This window comes from Sinocyclocheilus rhinocerous, unplaced genomic scaffold, assembly GCF_001515625.1.
Source record: "Sinocyclocheilus rhinocerous isolate Xijiao unplaced genomic scaffold, SAMN03320098_v1.1 scaffold193, whole genome shotgun sequence".
NCBI classification, from domain to species: Eukaryota; Metazoa; Chordata; class Actinopteri; order Cypriniformes; family Cyprinidae; genus Sinocyclocheilus; species Sinocyclocheilus rhinocerous.
The window spans coordinates 577,042-596,295 of record NW_015627585.1 but is presented as its reverse complement, the minus strand read 5'-3'; the positions used below and the strand labels follow the sequence as shown (position 1 = coordinate 596,295).

The window sequence follows — 19,254 nt, the reverse complement described above, 5'->3', positions numbered from 1 at the left end:
TTCTAGACATGATTACGGCCTTGTTTGGTATAAATAAAAAAGTTAGTAGAAAAGAATCAACAGTGTTGAAACAATGATCCAGAGAAAGAGAACAAAGAGGGCTTTTTTTTTTTTTTTTTACTATTCAATAAAGAAAAGAAAAAATTTGCTGTGAAAGTGCATGCTATTCTAGGCTGCCCATGAAAGCTTTTTTCAGTGTACATATAGTTAATATAGCAATATCTACAGTATAAATATATTCTAGACTATATGATGATATGATGACTAAAAATGCCCACCCAGGATATCAGCCAGCCCACCCTTCTATAGCCGTCAAGAACCGGGCCTGGTCGGGAAACTCAGCATTCTAAACGCAGCATTGTGACTGAACCACTTCTACTTCTGCTGCACGAGATGAACACATTTTTATCATTTTCTGAGTCATGAAAAAGTCTGCTTTTGTGATATATTTCCTTCTTTCTTTACTGCAAGACGTTTGCTCGGTCTAGATGCGCTTAAATCTGCACTAACGATGCGTTCCTGTCACGTATCACACATGCGCACTTCAATAAGCCGACAGAAAGCGGATTATTGCGTTTACATGCCGTGGGAAATCGGAGTAAAAGGCAAAAAACGACCTGTTGCGACCGGTTTATGCTTACGCCGTTTATGACCTTACTCCGATAAAAGATAAAAGAAAACGGGTTACCGCGTTTACATGACCAAGTGCGTTTTCGGCTTATTAAGCATAATCGGCTTAAGAACGTGCATATAAACGCGCTCATTGTTTACTTGCAAAACTGTTGGTTCCCCTCACGAAACCTTTGTGCTTCCTAACAAAACGTTTGTGTTCCTTGCAAAATATTTTAATTTCCCCCGAGAAACTTAGCGTTCACTCACAAAGAACTCAAACATTTTGTGAGCGAATGCAAATTTTTTCAGGGAATTCAAAATATTTGAGAGAGAACACAAAAGCATCTCATATTTTTTTCCATCACAATTTCCTTTTAGAGGCTCTGTAGAGATGGATGGATGGTAGACAATTTAGATTAACTTCTGCAATAGTGTCCCTTGTATTATGATCTGCGTCCTGCCACATTTCGGAACGCAATCATGCAGGTGTTGCATAGTTGGAAGCTTTGCCTTCTTGCACAGAGAATGTTTTGGGCCTAAAGGCTTGATTACGTTGCCCTGTGAAGGCCACCTTAAAACCAGATCCTCCATGCTAACTTATTGCCTGTTTCCTCACTACACGGCAGGGGCCAATTGTTAACGTTAATGGATCAGCTCAACGCTGCTCTGGTCCTGTTGACAGATGCCCTGTCAGGGCTGCACATGTGAGATTAGTTTCCCGCCACAGGTGGCTCTGTCTAGTGTCCTTCACCGTGCTGTAGCGGAGCAGACCCTCTCTCTCGTGCCTCAGGCCAGGGCTTTTCTAAAACACCTCTGTGGGAGAATCAACTCAGCCCTTAATGCAGATGCAGTGCGCTTAAATACACCCCAAACCTGTACTTTTCTAACACGCACTCTCCCCCTCCCTTCTTGTGTTCCCGCAGTCATGTTATTTTGGGCTCTCTTCGGGACGTATGTCATCAGGGAGAGCGTGCAGCACACGGTGAATTGGTCTACCTCAAAGCAGGAATAAAACGTGAGATATTTATTAGTGCTCTTCTAGTGCCGCTTGTCACGAACACGTGTTGAGCCTCTGCAACAAACTGTGTGAAAGCAAGTCAGCGGCAGTACCAACAGTGGTGCCTTAAAATGTCAGCGCTCTGATTCATGCCCAAAAGTGTTCACACAAAAGAGTTTTCCTCCATCATGTGTTGTAAGTATTCATATAATCAAGAGGACAGAGTGGTGTTTGTCCCTTGGTGTTTGCCATTCAGCCAGTCTCTAACAGGAAACACGCTGTACTTGGAGCATTCACTAATGTGTGATAATTTATTAGGCTATTTTAGATGCTTATGCAAGTGTCAGGTTGTTTGATTTTCAGCTGAGAGCCAATAAATCCCAATCTCGAGGTGCTCTAATGCTCCCGTTTATGCATTAGAGTGACAAAAGGAGCTCACCACCACCCCATATTTTTTCTTATTACCTGCATATTTTTTTTGAAGTATATGAGTTTACACAAAATTGATTGAGTCAGTGACAAATAAGATGTCTATAATAAAGGAAAAATCCTTTAAAGATCTAGTTTAAGACGCTTGTGCCATGTTCTTAGAAATATACCCTTTGTATTAATTGTTTTTTTTAAACATAAACCATTAAAAAAAAAAAAGTAAAAATGAATATAATTTTTCTTACTCCTTGAATACATATGAGTGTGCATTTCTGAATTATTTTTTTCAAAGTTTTTAATACAGTTTCAAGGTAAACAGTATTATATTTTTTTATTGTTGTTCTTATTATTTTACAAATATTAATTTGTTCAAAATAATGTCATTTAAGTTTTGGGGAGTTGCACCAAAACCTTTTAGAATCTAAAACAAGTTTGCCTTGTCATAAAAAGGTTAAATTATTTTATTTGTTTGATGGTTGCACCATATGACTTTGATTTGGCGGACAAAAGTAATAAGCAGTGAAGCAGTTTTGTTAAGAATTAATAGATTATGCCAAAAAAATACTTTTTTTCATGAACTAGTTCTTTTAATGAGGGCTTTTTCTTCATGATATATATTAAAAAAGTCAAAAAGAAATTAAACAGTCTCATAATAGAAGAGGTGTATTCAAGTCCATTTTTAAGGCTTGTTTGAATAAATGAATGGATCTAGACAAAAATGAGCATCACATCATTGACCTTAATACCAAGCTACAACTTGCACATGCTCAGCACTCCCTGCCTCCTTCTGTCCACTGTTTCCATCCTCCAGGTCATCCTTCTTGTTAGTCTCATCCTGGACACACGCTGCAACCAGGCCGAAGGGCCGGCCGGGTTTGGGCATGTGATAGACATTAGCACTGGGAGAGAAGTCCAGATCATTATGTTTAAGACCTTTACAATGCTCATTAACAGCTTTCTACCACACAGTCCTGGCAGGAACTCCTGGCTCCAGCCTTTGGCCCGGCTCTGTTACAGCCTCCTCTCAGTGTCTGAAGACAAACTTTAACACTGACAGCCCTCTACCTGACATCCACAGTCAGCCCCTCTTTAGGGGGTTTATCCTTTTTCACAGTCTAACAGCTAGCTTAAACCGAGGTCAAAGAAGCGATATTAATGTATGTTCACCTGGGATCAGATACTGATGGCGGTGCATTTTGCAGTACTGATGTCAGACTTACCTGCCACTACTGTTATTTTCATAAGACCACTTAAGACCCACTATAAACACACTACCACAGAGAAGTCTTTAAACAATTTGTCACTGAACAGCTTCCAGGCAAAGTCTTGATTTAATGCATCATGTTGAGCCCCAATTCATGGCGAGTTTCGAGACAGTTGATAGAACTGTCATTTGGCATATTGGGCTAGCGATTTGGTCTTTTTAAAATCATTTTTATGCCTTGCAAACCTAAACATTTGGTTTTCTGTGACATTTCTGCTTGTCTTCTAGTTAAAAAAAACTAAGCTTGTATCTATCTGGTTTTATAGAATGCATTGTGAGTCTTGGTAGCATTAAGAATGGATAAATTACAAACAAATCTGTAATGTTTTGTCATGTATGCCATCATTTTTCAGTAAAAGTGTCTATAGATTTATTGGGTTCTTGGAGTTTCCTTTATAATTATGATAACTGTATAATTTCCAGCTATTGTTAAATTTCCTTGTAAAGACAAAAAAAATTATATATATTATATAAGATATTCAAATATTAATTATTCATCCGTTATATGATAAATTCATTTAAAATGTACATTTGTTTTCTGTTTGTACATTCGTTTTCTGTTTCCTAACTACACAGTGGAGACCAGTTGTTAATGTTAACGGAACAGTAAGCAAACAAAAACATTTTGTTGAGCCCTGTAAATTGTTATTTTGTAGGCACTTCCGTATATGGGAAAAATACCTTGCGTTCGGTGTTTCCGGGCATGTGCACTGTCACAGAGTAGATCCTGTTGAGCTGTGTTCTTTCTTTTTAAACAAGCTCACATGTAAGCTTTTGAAGGATAACCTTAATTAATCTTAAACATGAATAGTTCTGTATTCATGTCTTTTTTTGCAGTTTTAGTAGTGCTAAAGTAAACTGCACCGTCTGTCTGCTGAGTTAATGTACATAGCTGCGCTCCAGGTTGTCTGTCTGTGCAGAGAGATGTCATCACGGTAACAGCTTGATTGGTGTGTATTAAAGTGAATGACTTTTCTCAACTTTATGAGCCAGTGTATAATGTACCTCAGCTCGTTTTTAACTCGCAACTTTAATTCTCCCACCTAAAGCTGTTTTAATTCAGCGTGAGGACTTTGGGGATGGCTGCATAGCTCAGTGGAGACATTTGAGTGCTGGAAAAATGAATTCTTCTTAAGTGCTTTGCTGTGTTGGTCACCAACCTTAAAAGATATCCATAAAACCCAATTCCCAGTAGGGTCTAAAATATGATTTATGAAACCTTACTTATTAGTGTGTCTCACTTTAAAATGAATTAGCACAGTTCTCACTTTCTCAAAGCTGCAATTGCATAATATGTACAAAAAGGTGACTGTAGCTGTTTCCATAGACATGGAGCCTTGTTTGACCAAGTCCTAATTTCAACCAAACCAATAATCACGGGCTCCAATGCAAGTGTTTGATAGCTGTTTTGTTGACAAAAAAATATCCAATGTTGCTTTTTCTCATTGTTGTCATCGTCATTTAAAGGCAAAGCGAACCATGTTAATGGACGCCTTCTTTTTGTAGTTGCAAGACAGTGACTACAGTCTGTCTTAATACAAGCCTAGTGTTACTTAATGACAGTTTCGGATGACCTATAATTGCAGTGGCAAATATAAATGGAATTAGAAAATTGCTGTGTCTGTTTCTCGGTATTGTACAATTCATTTGGGTAATTGGTTTGATATCCAACAGCCGGATTGTTTGTGAATTAGACCAAAACACCTGGACCTGGGCAATGGGACGCTTATAGCTCTTTATTTTGTAGGTGAAGGAAATGAATCCCTCCAGTCTTTTGTTGATTCATATCAAAGCGAAACAGGGCATGCTCGCAAAACATTTACCCCGCGCAGAAGGACTGTAAATGTTTTATTAAAATGCCCGAACTGAAAAATCGCAAAGGAGCACCAGTTTGTTTTGGCGTGTGTGGTTTGTTCCATTCTCCTGTGGCTGCAGACTACTGGTCTACTGCCGGTCCTTTATTGACTGAATCTCTCACTGCGAGGAGGGGGAAAAACGACTTTGTATTATAACCGTATGGAGAAAAAAAAATGTTGGCAGCGGTTTTTATACAGCACAACTTTTAAAAAAGAGAGACGGTCCTGACCACAAGTCATAAACCATACTTTATTTAAACTGGCGCTCACCCATTATTTGTTCATAGGGCTTTCTCTCTCACAGAAATAATGTTCCAGCGCTTTCGGTTTGGGGGGAGTGGCATGAGGACTTGGATAAACTGTTGCCAGGTGTTGTTGCCATGACATTCCATTATGTGATTCCACATTGCCTTGATCAAATCTTAGATGTGAATATTCCAAAATATGATTGCGAATGATGATCTACCCTTGGGTCTTTCTTATTTTTTGAATTTGTGTATTCATAAAATCAGCGTACATTTTCATTCATACTTGAGAAATGACAGAATTCGTAGTTTAAGAGCTGAAATATTTAATTTAGCATTTAAAATACAACACATTAGCACATTCATGTTATAAAAATACAAGCTGAGATGCTTCTGCACCTACATTACCAGCATGAAGGAAGACCTGGCAACAGCTGCCATTAGTAACGCCATTGATCTCCACCTCTTTTTGCTTCTCATGCCGAGATGACAAGTCCATCACGCAATGCTCTGAAAGCTCTCCAACGCCAAGCGCTGCCCCGAACGACCCTCTCCTGACAGCTTCCTCATTACCTTAATGTATTCATGCATATTCCTCCTCGCTGGTAAGGCCGTCTTGTAATGAGAGGAAACAGCGAGCCCCTCTGCGCCTTAGATCATGCAATCCGCCCTTTATTTCGATTAACAAAACAACTTCTGATGCATGTAGAAGGCAGGTTCTCCAGGGTAGCAGCCGCTGAATTTCCTGCAGTATGACAGAGAGAATATTGGCGCGTCAGTGGGACACCTCAGTGACGGTGAGACGCTATCATTATGTGTGTTGGCAATCACGAGAGCTGAATTTTGTGGCAGAAAATGAGGGAGGCCATGTCAGCCTCACTGGCGTGTTGTGAGTGGCCTGAAATGCATCCGCTATGATAGTCGCATTCTGTTTACCACAGCAGGGGGCAAACACGAGAGCCCGGGCATCGCAGGCGCGATGTGCAGCATGGTAAAATGAACAAAATACATGCATTATAAGTTTGGCGCTCTTCCTTCGGGAAATATAAAAGAAGCTGATTTCAATATAAATAGAACAGGGAGTATGTCTTTACATCTACTTTGATTGTCACTTTTCAAGCCGTAAAATACCCAGAGGCCTTTCTGTGGCCTCGCTCATATGTCAATGCTAATTTTCCCTCGTTGCCAGGGGTAACACATTGGGGAGCCTTGATTTTCTTCCTCTGGTCATCGAGCTTGCGTCTTTCTTCTCAGACAGCTTGCTCAGTGCTTGCAATATCTCTAAATGTTGGGCAATCAAAAATAGGAGAACATCTTAAATCAGGTTCTCTGCAGGCTTAGAATCAACAATGATGTACAGTATTCATTTTCACTGATAAAAAGTATCCCGCTGTGTCTTTCTTGAGAGGTAATTTCTCAGAGTGCCCGTATTGTGTGCATGAGCCCATTGTGGCTACGGTGTAGATGGTTATACAAATTCACGCCGCAAGCAAATCAGTCTCGGAGTTTTGATAGAAGTGACATCGGACCGTGTAAGAACTCAGGAGGGTGTGATACAACTTGCCATACAACTGTCTGGCAGTACAACTTGCCAGCCAGCCACTTTCAAGTATCAAATATTTCAAGCTGTCAGCCGTCTTGGGATTGGGAAGCGCAGATTCATACAGCTGTTTCGTTGTCTGCAAATGACCCCTCTCAGTCTCTCTGCCTGACACATTGTGCTAGATAACTGCCAGTGCTGCATCGCAAGCAGCCCGTCCAGCATGTGGTTACCTCCTCAGCTAGTGCACTCACCTATTCAAGGGTTACTGCAGGTTAGGATTTCAATGCCTCACTTTCACACATTCTCATGTGTCCTTTTGCTTGCAATCTCTGTTTCTTAGGATATGGGTCCAAAAACATTGTTTTTAGAGGATCTTTGTTCACATAAGCATTAGCAACGGTGGTTTTTCTTTTCTAATGACTTACTGCAAGTATTGTACGCAAATATCATTGTTTTGGATGGGAAACTTGGGGATTTGTGATTGCAGCTGCACAATACAAATGCATGTAATTATATATTTTAAATTATAGAGATAGCAGAGCTGATGACAAACACAGTGGGGGTCCAAAAGTCTAAGAACACCAGGGATCATTTCTTCCTTTAATACAACATTTTTAATTGCAAATTATATTTTCAGCATAAAGGAAGTTTTACCTTTTGTATAATGGTGTTATTAGTGGTCTAGAAATGTTAAATATTTGTCCATTTTTCCTCATAATCAGGTGTTATTTTAGTTTCATTTAGATACTATTATAGTTTTTCTTAATATTTTGAATTACTTTCTATTTTTGCATTTTCTGATTTTAATTTTAGTTAGTTTTAGTATTTTTAGTTTTAGTGTTTTGTTCTGTGTATGTGTTTATTTTATTTGTTTTTATTTATTTATTTATTGAGATGTTGCTTTGGCAGCTATATAAAATAAAAAAGCTTTTTTTGAAATTTTTTTATTGCAGTTAATGTGGGTTATTTATGGTTTTAGTTTTAGTTAACTGTAATAACCCTGCTCATATCTTTTTAAACATCCTAATCTGCTTATTTCTATAAGCTATATATTATAAATATAAATAATTTTATTATTTATTTTTATAGCCCAGATTTTTTATTTGGACTAATACTTAAGGAACCCACTTTGTATATGATGCAATTTCTATTTTTGTTTGAAAAACCTTCAGACTGCCATAATTTTTTATGAATATGATTTTCAGCAGCTGCAGTAATTTGCATTATCTCTCAGCTTTCATTGACCTTTTATTGTTAATGGCATAAATGTGATAAAATTCTACCACAAATTACTTAGTATAAGTGCTAACTTGTCAGTTTTTTGTGTGTGTATGTATGTGTGTGTGTGTAGATTCTACATCATTTTTACATACAACTTATTGAATGCAAGAACATAAATAAGGTGACTGAGGAGAGAGGGCAGAGCGAGCGAGGAAAGACCAAAATGACAGGGAGTTTAGTGCCGAATCCTTTTAGTAGACCACTGACACATGAATGAGGGGAGAGTGAGAGAAAGAGAGAAAAAGGTAGACAGCCAATTTGGGAGTAATGCAACTAAAAACAGACAAGTGTAATTTCATCCATCTGGACAGATGTGTAAAAGTGCTCCTCAGAACATTCCCCATGATTCCCCCTGATTGATCTTCCCTTGGACTGAAACACCTATTATTAGCCACGAGCCTAATAGCACCAGGATGGCTTGCTGCTCTCCTAGAGGCCAATTCTCTGGTCATATCTCACTCACTGCAGCTGTAGAAACCGAACATGGGTGACTGAGAGAGACGAGAGGAGGCACTGGACAGAGAGAGACGACAGGACGTGTGGATGAGGTCCTTCATATTCAGTCTACAGCACACGGTGTCAAACAAAACAATAACATTGTTTCATCCATGTTTCCATTGTTATTTAGGAAGAGCATTTGTACACCCACCTGAAAAGATGCATTTTTTGTGCTGCTGAAACATAACAAAAGAATGGCTTGTGTACAATCAAATCCTCACAGATGTTTTAAATATATCGTAGTTTAAAGCTACATTTTTACTCTGAAAGAAATGTTTATTGAAGGCCACAGCTGTGAAACATCAAACGATGCAGGTTTTGCTTGAATATTCAAGAGACTCCACAAACACTCGCCTTCTCCCTGCGTTGGTCTGCTGGCTTTCGGAAAAGAAGGAAAGCTGTTGAGGCAAGCATGAGAGCTTGTGATTGACGGCTCACCACCCCTGCCATGCCATTTAAACCGCCACATGTCCCGAGTCTGGTGTGATCAGATCCATTTTGATCCACATCCAAACTCGAACAACGTTCCCACTGTCCTTCATCTTTGCTGCTCTATATGGAGATGATTTTCCTCGCTCAGCCCACCCCCAGTTCCCCCCTCAGTCACACACAAATCTACCCCTCATAAAAACATACCTGCATCTATTATTTCTATGCCAGCTTCCGTGGAATGTGTGGAAAGCTTCTTCACTGTTGCCTCTCGGATGTTTTGTACGATCATCCTGTAGAATTATTTGACTGTATATTCAGCATTCTTTTGAACACCCTCTCCTTACATTGATTGAATGAGCTCCTTGGTTTAATGCATTTCCAAGAGCAGTTATCACTGTGATTGCCGGCGTGTGTTTTGGTAGAATGAGAAAAGTCTAAAACGCTTCAAATTGAAATAGCTGTTAAAGTTTATGAAAATAAATGCTAAGGGGATTTTTTTTTTTTGTACAGCTTTAATGTGCTTATATGAGCTTTAACAAAATTTGCTCAGATGATCTTATGAATAAATTCACAGATTAAATGTACACACTATTGTTTTGTTTGCTTTTTTCTTTATTTTCCTGTATTCTTTTACACTTGTGTATTTAATGTTACTGCACAAAAGGCCTATAGATTAACAGTTTGGTTAATGCTTAGAAAAAAATATTTTCAGTTATTAGATTAGATTTCTTTATTTAATTTAGCCTATGATAATATTTGCAGCATTTAACCTGAAATAAATGGAAAAGATGTTGTCTTCCATTAACCTTATAGCCATTAATCCATCATTACTATGCAAAAACATAGCCAAAAATCCTGAGACTAATGTTTTTGTACCATACACTCATTTTTACTTGCACACGCCTAGAGTGTCTGATAAAATATACATTAGTCCTCCCTTTTGACTCGATGTATAATGGACTTGCTTGCTATTTCATTCTTGGAATTTAATTCTCTGGTAATTTTTCAGTAATCTACAGCCTTTAAATACTAATAACTAAATTAACCAGCTTGTGTTTTTAAGCATTATTTTTTGGCGGCAAGCCATTCTTTGACTTCACAGCTTCATTAGTGTAACTGTGCAGTCTTTATAGCTCCCGCAGAACCTTTTGTGAGTGAATTTGAAATGTTCTTCATCAGCTAGAAGGTGGAAGTTTGTAGTTTCAGCTAGTCTTTGTATTTGTGATTATTAAGCCATGATCAGGAGCTTGAGAAACGCACACAGCTCCTGCAGACTGGTTTTCATGGCAGGAGAATGAATGTGGTACAAGGCGGTTCTCCAGGTGTGACTTTTTTTCTCTTCTGTTTTTACGCCTCATCAAACTCACTGTTCTTGAGTTTCAGGCAAACAATTATTGTCCGTGCTTCATTGTTTGTGCCACTTCCCCACCTGACCTCAGGAAATTCAGATCATGGAAACTTCTTAAATCACACGCAACATCAGCCCACCTAATGCCAGCACAAAATAGTATGAGCTACAGCATTATTTGAGTAAATACTTATTAACTTTAAAGTAATATTCTTTATGTTGTTGTTTGACACTGTAATTCTCAGCTGTATCCAAAAAAATCGAAATATCAGCAAAATTAAGCAAATACAATTGCTATGTTTTGTTGTATGGATACATGATTAACACAAAGAAATCGTAACCATGGTCCCTCGAATTAGATTAGCTGGACCAGCTTCAATCAAAGATCAAAATCTATCAGAGCCAGCTAATAGCAATGATTATAAATAATGGCTATGGGTGGATAAATAGCTCAGGCAAATGCACTGCAGGGTATAGGCGCTCCAAAAGCTGTGTTCAGACTTCAGACAATGCGGCACGAATTCAAGGCAAATATATATATACTGTATAACTGGAAAAAATGTTTTACGTACATTAGTACACGACATTGAGCAGACACCGTCGAGGCAAACCACCTGCCCATGCAAAGATTCATATGCAAAATACTATCCTTCCAAAGGCCATATGATCTCTGTATCACGTAAATATTAATATAGCCATTGATTTCACCCGCTTTTAAAGATCAAAGAGAAATCAGTGGATTAAAAGGTGCTGTGAATGTGAATAAAGAAATGAATGTATGATGTTCTGATAAATTTTCTTACGCACTTCATTTTAATTCTAACTGTACTTAGCGTTGTTTAAAATGTTTCCAGTTATGGTTGTGACGCGTATATTTCGGGATTATTTTGTAAAGCAATAGCATCAGTTGTTAACGAGAGTTCAACTGCATTTCGATATCAGCAACAAGAGTATCAGTATCATGATAATCATAATCAGAAAAATACCAAATAAGAATTTATAAGGATTTAGTGTTATTCTTTCATATATATAATTACAAAAAAGCCTGTGATTGCTGGCCTTCCTGTCTGTCATCTCTCTAGAAAATCCTCTCCCCCAGACCTGAGCCGTGTGCTGTCAGAGCTAATAATGTCTTCTATTAAGTCGAAAAAGAACCCCGAAAAATCCCACTGTTCTCAATTGTGCAACATTCTCAAAAGATAAAAGATATTTCAGCAGAGCCTCCTTCATTTAGATGAACTGAAAATGAATGCTCATAAGAGGCAACGTGCGCTTTCTGTGTTGGCTGTAATTTTGCATTGAACATTGAAGTATCCTTTCAGGTCTGTGTACTACACAGTCCTATTTTCTTATATTCTATCTAGAGAGAAACAAACTTCTTTGTTGTACATTGGGATGAAATATCCGATGCAGAGGCTCAAAGCTAATGCTATATGTGACATTAGGCCTCGCTCGTGTTAATACATGGCCATCAAAAATGGACCGTTATGCTATGATCTTTAGGCCATGGTTACCAAACTGTGAACACTGTTAGTGTAAAGTTACGTTAATCGACCCAGCAGTCAATCAGGAGTATAGCTTTTAGCAAGAATGAGGATATGACGCGAGAATTAACAGCTCAAAAACACAATAAGCCTTTCCTATATTTAAATATATAGGCTAGTCTTGCTTTAGGCTAATTGATATACAGTTTCGACATTAATAATCTTCTTTTAATTTTAAAATAATTTAAATGTTTGCCCTTTATCAATCTAAAAGTTTAATCGAATTTATGCCTATATTTAACAGGTAACCGATTACATATTTCATATTTTTATGTCTCTGTCTTGTTGTTTTTATTTTTCTTAACACCGTTAGTTTACCGACTCAGTTAAATATTTAGAGAAACAGTCCTGCAATAAAATTCATGATTTAATATGAGCCCTAATGGTAGGGAGGGGTCTGGTGGTATTTGTTCTACTCTCTTGATTTCTATTGTAGTGATCTCACGCAGAATACCGACAGCTAGCTGCGCGTGCTATCCATCTGCCTTATGCCTCGCCACTTCCTCTGCTCAGCAGCCATGGAAATCCGTCTCAGTGGATTAAAAGGTGCTGTGAATGTGAATAAAGAAATGAATGTATGATGTTCTGATAAATTTTCTTACGCACTTCATTTTAATTCTAACTGTACTTAGCGTTGTTTAAAATGTTTCCAGTTATGGTTGTGACGCGTATATTTCGGGATTATTTTGTAAAGCAATAGCATCAGTTGTTAACGAGAGTTCAACTGCATTTCGATATCAGCAACAAGAGTATCAGTATCATGATAATCATAATCAGAAAAATACCAAATAAGAATTTATAAGGATTTAGTGTTATTCTTTCATATATATAATTACACACACACACACACATAATATTTGGTTTATCGTACATTTTTTCCGTTTAACCGTTTTTACAGGTTACTACTGCCACACATGAAAACTGAAAATGATAACTGTCATGCTGATCTCCTGCTGTTAATATTTACGAGTTTTCCCGTTTTGGCGAGCAATGACAACTGATTATATGGTCTTGTAAACTTGGCTTTTTTTCACCTGTGAAATGTGTGGACAAGGAGTGTTATTCGTGTCGCCACTTCCTCTGCTCAGCAGCCATGGAAATCCGTCGACGCCTGCGAGTCTGTGTACAGCCGGTGGGCTTGAGTTCGGGAGAGAGCAGACACGTTCAGCCGCCTCTGCTGGACTGGCAAGTCTGCAATCAAGACGACGGTGTCTTTCCATCCGAGCCGGTCAATATGTCTGTTTTCGGACGAATGACAACAAGATCCTGTGCGCTTTTGGAATGAAGACGATTCCATTTCAAACTATGTGTTAAGGCTCAGATAAGGCTGCATGGATGCACTCGAGCGCCGGCGTGTCCACACAGATCCCCTCTCTTTCTCTTTCTTTTTAACAGATTTGTAATATGATGCTTATGGGTTTACATGCATGCTTTGCTATTGTTATATTCTCATAATAATAATAATAATGCAACGCAGTTAACAATCACTTTAAAAAGTCACATTTATTTAAAAACATTTAAATAAAACAACTACATTTATTTATTTATTTTTTTGGCTATACTAAAGAGTTTGGTTTTTAATTATAATTCAAATTTATTGTGCCGTTTTTGTGTCCAGCAAAATATTTGTAGTTTATCTTTTACTTAAATTTTAACTTGTAACAAAATGGTTAAGGTGTTCTCAAACTCAAAGGCACTCCTATTTTCACTCATATTTTAAATTTTTCTATTTCTGCGCATTTTTCATTTTTCCTCCTTAGGCTATTGAAATACAATTCACTACACAAACACCCTTTACGATAATTCAGCAGCATGTAAATACATTTTTAAGAGTTTAAATTGACATACGCAGCCTTTGTACAATATACGTTGAAACATTCACTGGCACTGCGCGCCCAAATAACAATAAAGCATGTGTCTGTCATGACACGTAACCCACTATTCGTTGAGTGTGTTGTCAAACTGTCATAAGTAATATTCTGACAAACTCCTCCTAGAGACTTTATGGATTACAAGTTAAGAAATATTATCAATGCGAGGTGAATGACAAGCCACTTGTCAAAATGATAAAAACAACTAATTTCGTATGTATTTATTTTATTATTGTGCGAGTATAATGAATGTGCAAATATTTCATTTGACCTTAAATATTTCTTTACACTTAAAATAGTGCTATTGTAAACAGTAATATGTGAACAAATATTGCACTGATAAGCAAACAGGAACAAATTACACTTTGCTTTACATTAAGAATGTATTGAAAATGCGTAATTATCTCCCGTGCACATCAGGAGCCCATTACATTTGCAAGTGTTGAATTCAAAGCCTCAGAAAAGCAGCTAACCAAAATTTACAAAATGAAAGGGGAAAATGAAAATGAAAGGAAAAAAGTGTATCTTTGTTTGCCCCTCTTTGTTTACCGCGGGATTTTTTTCATTTTACTAATTCATTTCAATGGCGGCTGTTCGATTTGTGTCCTCAATTGTCAAAGGTAAACTGTCAACGCAGGTGAAGGAAGCCATTTTAAAGGAACCAAACCATGAAGTCTCGATCAATTAAGCACTTCAAATGCCAGCAAGAAAGCATAATTGGAAGATTTGTTTGTACCATGCCAAGGCTATATGTCTCTGGTTTCGCTCTCACTTGCTTGACAAACATTTTCACACTGGTCATGCAGCAGCAGTAATCAATCAAATTCCTGATCACAACTGTTAACTCATTTGACAATTGCATTTAAGCAAATTATGTCAGATATTTAGAATATTCAGAAGAAACAAAAACATTCACACACTGAGTAAATATTAAATTGTTCAAACGAACGATCTAATGTTCCACGTTTCCTCTTACCTGGCACAGTTCCTTTGAACTCTAAATATTTGATATCTTGAAGAAATTCAGAGCGACCAGCTGCCTTTCTGTCTCTCCCAAGTTCAGTCCACCATGGAAAATGGTTATCTACGCCGCTTGTGCAGTCTTAAATCCGGCAAAGTAAATAACATCCCTGGTAATAATAGCAAGGTACGCAGTTCTTGTTACAGAAAGGGAGAAAATTGAAACTAAATGCTGCATTTAGCGCTACAATTTTTGATAAGAGGATAATTGAGGCGACACTGGTGTATAATTAGCGGATAATTTATGCTATATCCACTTTTAATCCACCTCCCAAAATAAACAAGGTCCATAATCATTACAGACGAATTGTTCTTAATTTTATAGCCCCAGTCTGAATACAGTGTAACGGATAATCAAAGAGGATTTGGATATAACTGATTGCGACCATAATTGCTTTTTCATTACCATTTAAAGTAAATTTATGCCATATCATGAGGAAACTCGTTGTCTTAAAATAAAAATTGAGTGAGATGAGATTAAATAAAGCCTTGCAGTTGTAGGGTATATTTACATCGTGGTTTATAATGTGATCGCCATTTGCCAAACTACAAACTGCACTCGTAATTTTTCATATATTTTCAACTGTGACTGGCTCGTGATTACTACAAGGAAAGGCTGTCACTAACCCGGGCCTTTCAGTGACTGGGGCTTAATTAAACTAGACCATATCTGGCGTGTTTAGTAGTTCACGTGAATCCTCTCTGAAGACGATTAAAACTATGCTTTTTCTATTTTGACATCGCACATTTTCACCTAATATATTTTTTTTCTATACTGTAAATCACCGTGTGGTTTTATTTGTGTTGTGTTATTATTTTACTATTGTGGATTCTGCTGTTTTGTAAATGCACTTAGAGATTAACGTTCATATAAACGTGACTTTGTAGTTGGACACAAGGCAATAAAGTCGCTGTCCTATATCCTGTTCTAACTGAATGGGTTCGATTCATGCAGTGTTGGCGCGGTTTGTAGGCTAAGCGTTATTTGGCACCTCTGCCGCGGTTGCGAACCGCGCGATTAATTACTTCGATGGTAGCGCGCGACATCTGAGTGGGAATTTTGTGAATATCAGAGGGATATCCCAGCATTATTATTCTCCACATCGTTATGGCTACGGTGGGAGCTGTTAAGGTAGGTTAACTCACTGTGAAGTCTCAGCTAAAGCAGAGAACTGATGACGTTAGGTTGAATGACCAATCGGAAGGCGCTGCCCTTTGGAGACAAACCATTTTACTTGTAGTGGCTGCATCAAGTCTGGAAGCAAGGACTCAAATTTAACAGAATCCACCTTAAAATCTCTGCCTTTACTCAAAGCCCCCCTTCCACCATACCGCGTGAGAATTACAGGACAAAAAAGGATAAAGTGTGGAGGTAATAACGCAATATCTCCTAACCAAGGAGAGAAAGAAACGAACACAACGAAAGGACTCATTTGGACTTCAGAGATAGGGGGTAAGTGCTCTCAAAGCAGAAAATTTGATGATGACCATGACTACGATGGCTGACGGTCTGGAGGCTCAAGACTCGTCAAAATCTGCTTTCATGGAGTTTGGACAGCAATCGCACTCACAACAGAGCTCCCCTTCGATGGCCGCCAGCCATTATCCGCTTCACTGTCTCCATTCCGGGTCTCATCATCAGCAGCAGCACGACAGCTCTCCGTACTCCGGCTCGAACTCCTATAACAGGTCGCTACCTTACTCCTATGTAAGCCATCCCCACCACAGTTCATACCTGACGTCCTACCACAGTAACGCCAGCGGAACACAGACCAGGTTAGACGCCACAGGTAAGCGTATTTACATGCGTAAACATACAGCTCCGTTTTCATTGCTAACCTAACCGAGGAAAGCTGTACTTCGATAAAATGTAACATGGGACAAGCATTGTAAGTTCTTTTTTTTTTTTAAAGGTCCTTACCCTTTTTCTTTTTTTGTCGCCTAGTTTTGCCCGTCCTATATGTCAGCGATAACGGTGTTCTCCTCGAAATGATTTATTGCGTTCCGCCAGTGATTCTGCCCACCATTGCAAATTATAATTAGCATCTAATTGTCTCCGTCTCGACTTGTCACTACATGCAATTTCCTAAATATGACAGACAATGTAATTATGCTATAGAGTGCTTGAAAGAACATTACAGACTATTTTTGTTTATCAAAAAAATCGCTTTTAAAATTCTATACAGACTTCTATTTATGTGCGGGAATCATTCCACAATATTTACCCTTTTCAGAACAGCAGAAAACAACAGTGATTGAAAATGGAGAAATACGTTTCAACGGAAAAGGCAAAAAGATCAGAAAACCGAGGACGATTTATTCCAGTTTGCAGCTCCAGGCATTAAATTACCGTTTCCAGCAGACTCAATACCTGGCGTTACCAGAGCGCGCGGAACTGGCTGCCTCTCTCGGGGTCACACAGACACAGGTGAGATGTGGACTCATTTACATTATCAGTGAACTGTGCTTTTCATTTAGGTTATGTGTTATATTAGAGTGTTGTTATTAATAATGTTGGAATGATGGTGTTTTGGAAGTAGATAATAAGCCTACTTTTTTTTCTCACGTTACACTAAATTAGACACCACCTTCACTTAACAATTTAGCAACCTAAATTTTTTATTTGTCTTTCAGGTAAAGATATGGTTTCAAAACAAAAGGTCCAAGTTCAAGAAGTTGTTAAAACAAGGCGGTAACCCTCACGAGATTGACCCTTTGCCCGGCTCCATCGCCCTGTCCCCGCGCTCTCCAGCCATTCCTCCTATCTGGGACGTCTCAGCCTCCTCTAAAGGAGTAAACATGTCTGCTAACAGCTACATGCCCGGTTACTCACACTGGTACTCGTCGCCTCATCAGGACGCCATGCAGAGATAGGCAACTAGCCCTTTTTAGGCCAGAGGCCTTGATGTTGACATCCTGTCTTCGCCCAGTTCACGTGCGCTAGTACGCACATTGTCATCGGTTTCACATCCTTAATAGAGACCTATTCTAGCCTATTAAGGCGACGATTTCTTTAGAAGGATGAAGACATTTGATGTGGTGAAGGTCGACAATGGAACTAACTGTCAGTAGCATCATAAACGGATTGATTAAAAATCTGTTCTTACGTTTGACTGTAATCAAACACACTCATCGCCAACTTAAAATTGGAACAGGAAGCGAAACGTTGTCATATCACGCGCTTGAGTCGCATTTGAAAACGAACTCAAACCTCTTGCGTAGATGTTTCTGATCATGCAAAAGCAAGCAATTTGATTGTAAATATATTGTCCGATTTTAGTTGTTGTTAACTTTTTATGTTTTGTCATAAATGGAGTAAACATGACTTCAAGTAACGTGTTGTGCCTTTTTTCTCTTAGAGACCATATGAAACACGCTTTTTAGAATCAGCTATGAATTTGATTATTGGAATAATCTGCATTGAATAAATAATTCCTTTATAAAACATAAAATTAGGACCTATAAACAACTTGCACAGTAAAATGTAAATAATTACCACCACATTATGAATTTTTTCTCATGCTGGAAAGCTATCTGAAGCAATAACAAAATAGCTTACCCGAGTTGATGGTTGGTGGAAAGTGTTTTTCCTACAGAATAGAGCTGCATCTTGTCCATCTTGTCATTCTCTAGCTCAATTATTAAGGTATTGACAAAATGTTTTTCCCCTTTCTCTCTGCCTTGATCTGCGAGACGCTGAATGCCTTTCGCCACAGGATCGATCCTGAACAAAGCATCCAGCTGCAGTCTCGTTCAATATGAAGGAGATATTTGGGACAATTTATGGGTTTTATCCAAGAGAGGTTTTTTTTCCATTCTCATAAATGCAGACATAATTAGGGTAATTTTTGATGTCGCCCGCTGATTACAGCGTTTTTACCGTCAAAGATAATTACCTGTAATTTTCTACCACTTTTAATACTAAAAGGCATCTTTATTTGGATTTGAAGTGGCAAAGACGAAACAAAAGATGAAATTATTCGGTTATTCATGTACAAATTGCCGAGGAGAGTGAACGCTTGGGATATTATCTAAAATTACAATGTTGAATAGGGAGACGAGAAGCCCCTGCAGCTGTCAAATCGTGGATGCCCCAGCCGCAGAGAATGGGGCTTGATTTTCTAAAAAGGTTCCCTCATCAACGGATTGGGATGGTTCATTTAAATGTTTGCTCTGCTTATAGGAACATAACATAGCTATATGTTGAAATAGGAACTGTCAAAAACACGTTTGTCACTGGTTTCAGATGCACACAGTAATGTCTTCAAAATATAGCCTACCCTGAGATTTTTTGCAACCTAAAATACTACAGCT

General features: G+C 38.3%; 2 protein-coding genes across 2 annotated transcripts in view; both read left to right on the top strand.

The window, feature by feature from the left end:
- Positions 1-16,420: 16,420 nt before the first annotated feature.
- Positions 16,421-18,171, top strand: LOC107731570 (homeobox protein Dlx6a). The gene is made up of 3 exons (XM_016542693.1): positions 16,421-16,730; positions 17,175-17,368; positions 17,575-18,171. Exons 1-3 carry the CDS (start codon positions 16,421-16,423, stop codon positions 17,812-17,814), a joined length of 744 nt encoding a protein of 247 aa, XP_016398179.1. The 3' UTR covers positions 17,815-18,171.
- A 90-nt stretch (positions 18,172-18,261) lies between these two features.
- Positions 18,262-19,254, top strand: part of LOC107731755 (homeobox protein Dlx6a-like) — a 2,118-nt gene continuing 1,125 nt past the window's right edge. Inside the window, exon 1 of the mRNA XM_016542927.1 lies at positions 18,262-18,271. Coding sequence (XP_016398413.1) covers positions 18,262-18,271 — 10 coding nt within the window. The remainder of the gene's footprint in view (positions 18,272-19,254) is intronic.

What these genes read in the sequence shown, in the direction of transcription:
- LOC107731570 (XM_016542693.1), top strand. Translation starts at nt 16,421, where the DNA reads ATGATGACCATGACTACGATGGCTGACGGTCTGGAGGCTCAAGACTCG. An exon ending in GACCAGGTTAGACGCCACAG is followed by an intron (nt 16,731 to 17,174) that starts GTAAGCGTATTT and finishes TACCCTTTTCAG; the next exon opens with AACAGCAGAAAACAACAGTG. An exon ending in TCGGGGTCACACAGACACAG is followed by an intron (nt 17,369 to 17,574) that starts GTGAGATGTGGA and finishes TTTGTCTTTCAG; the next exon opens with GTAAAGATATGGTTTCAAAA.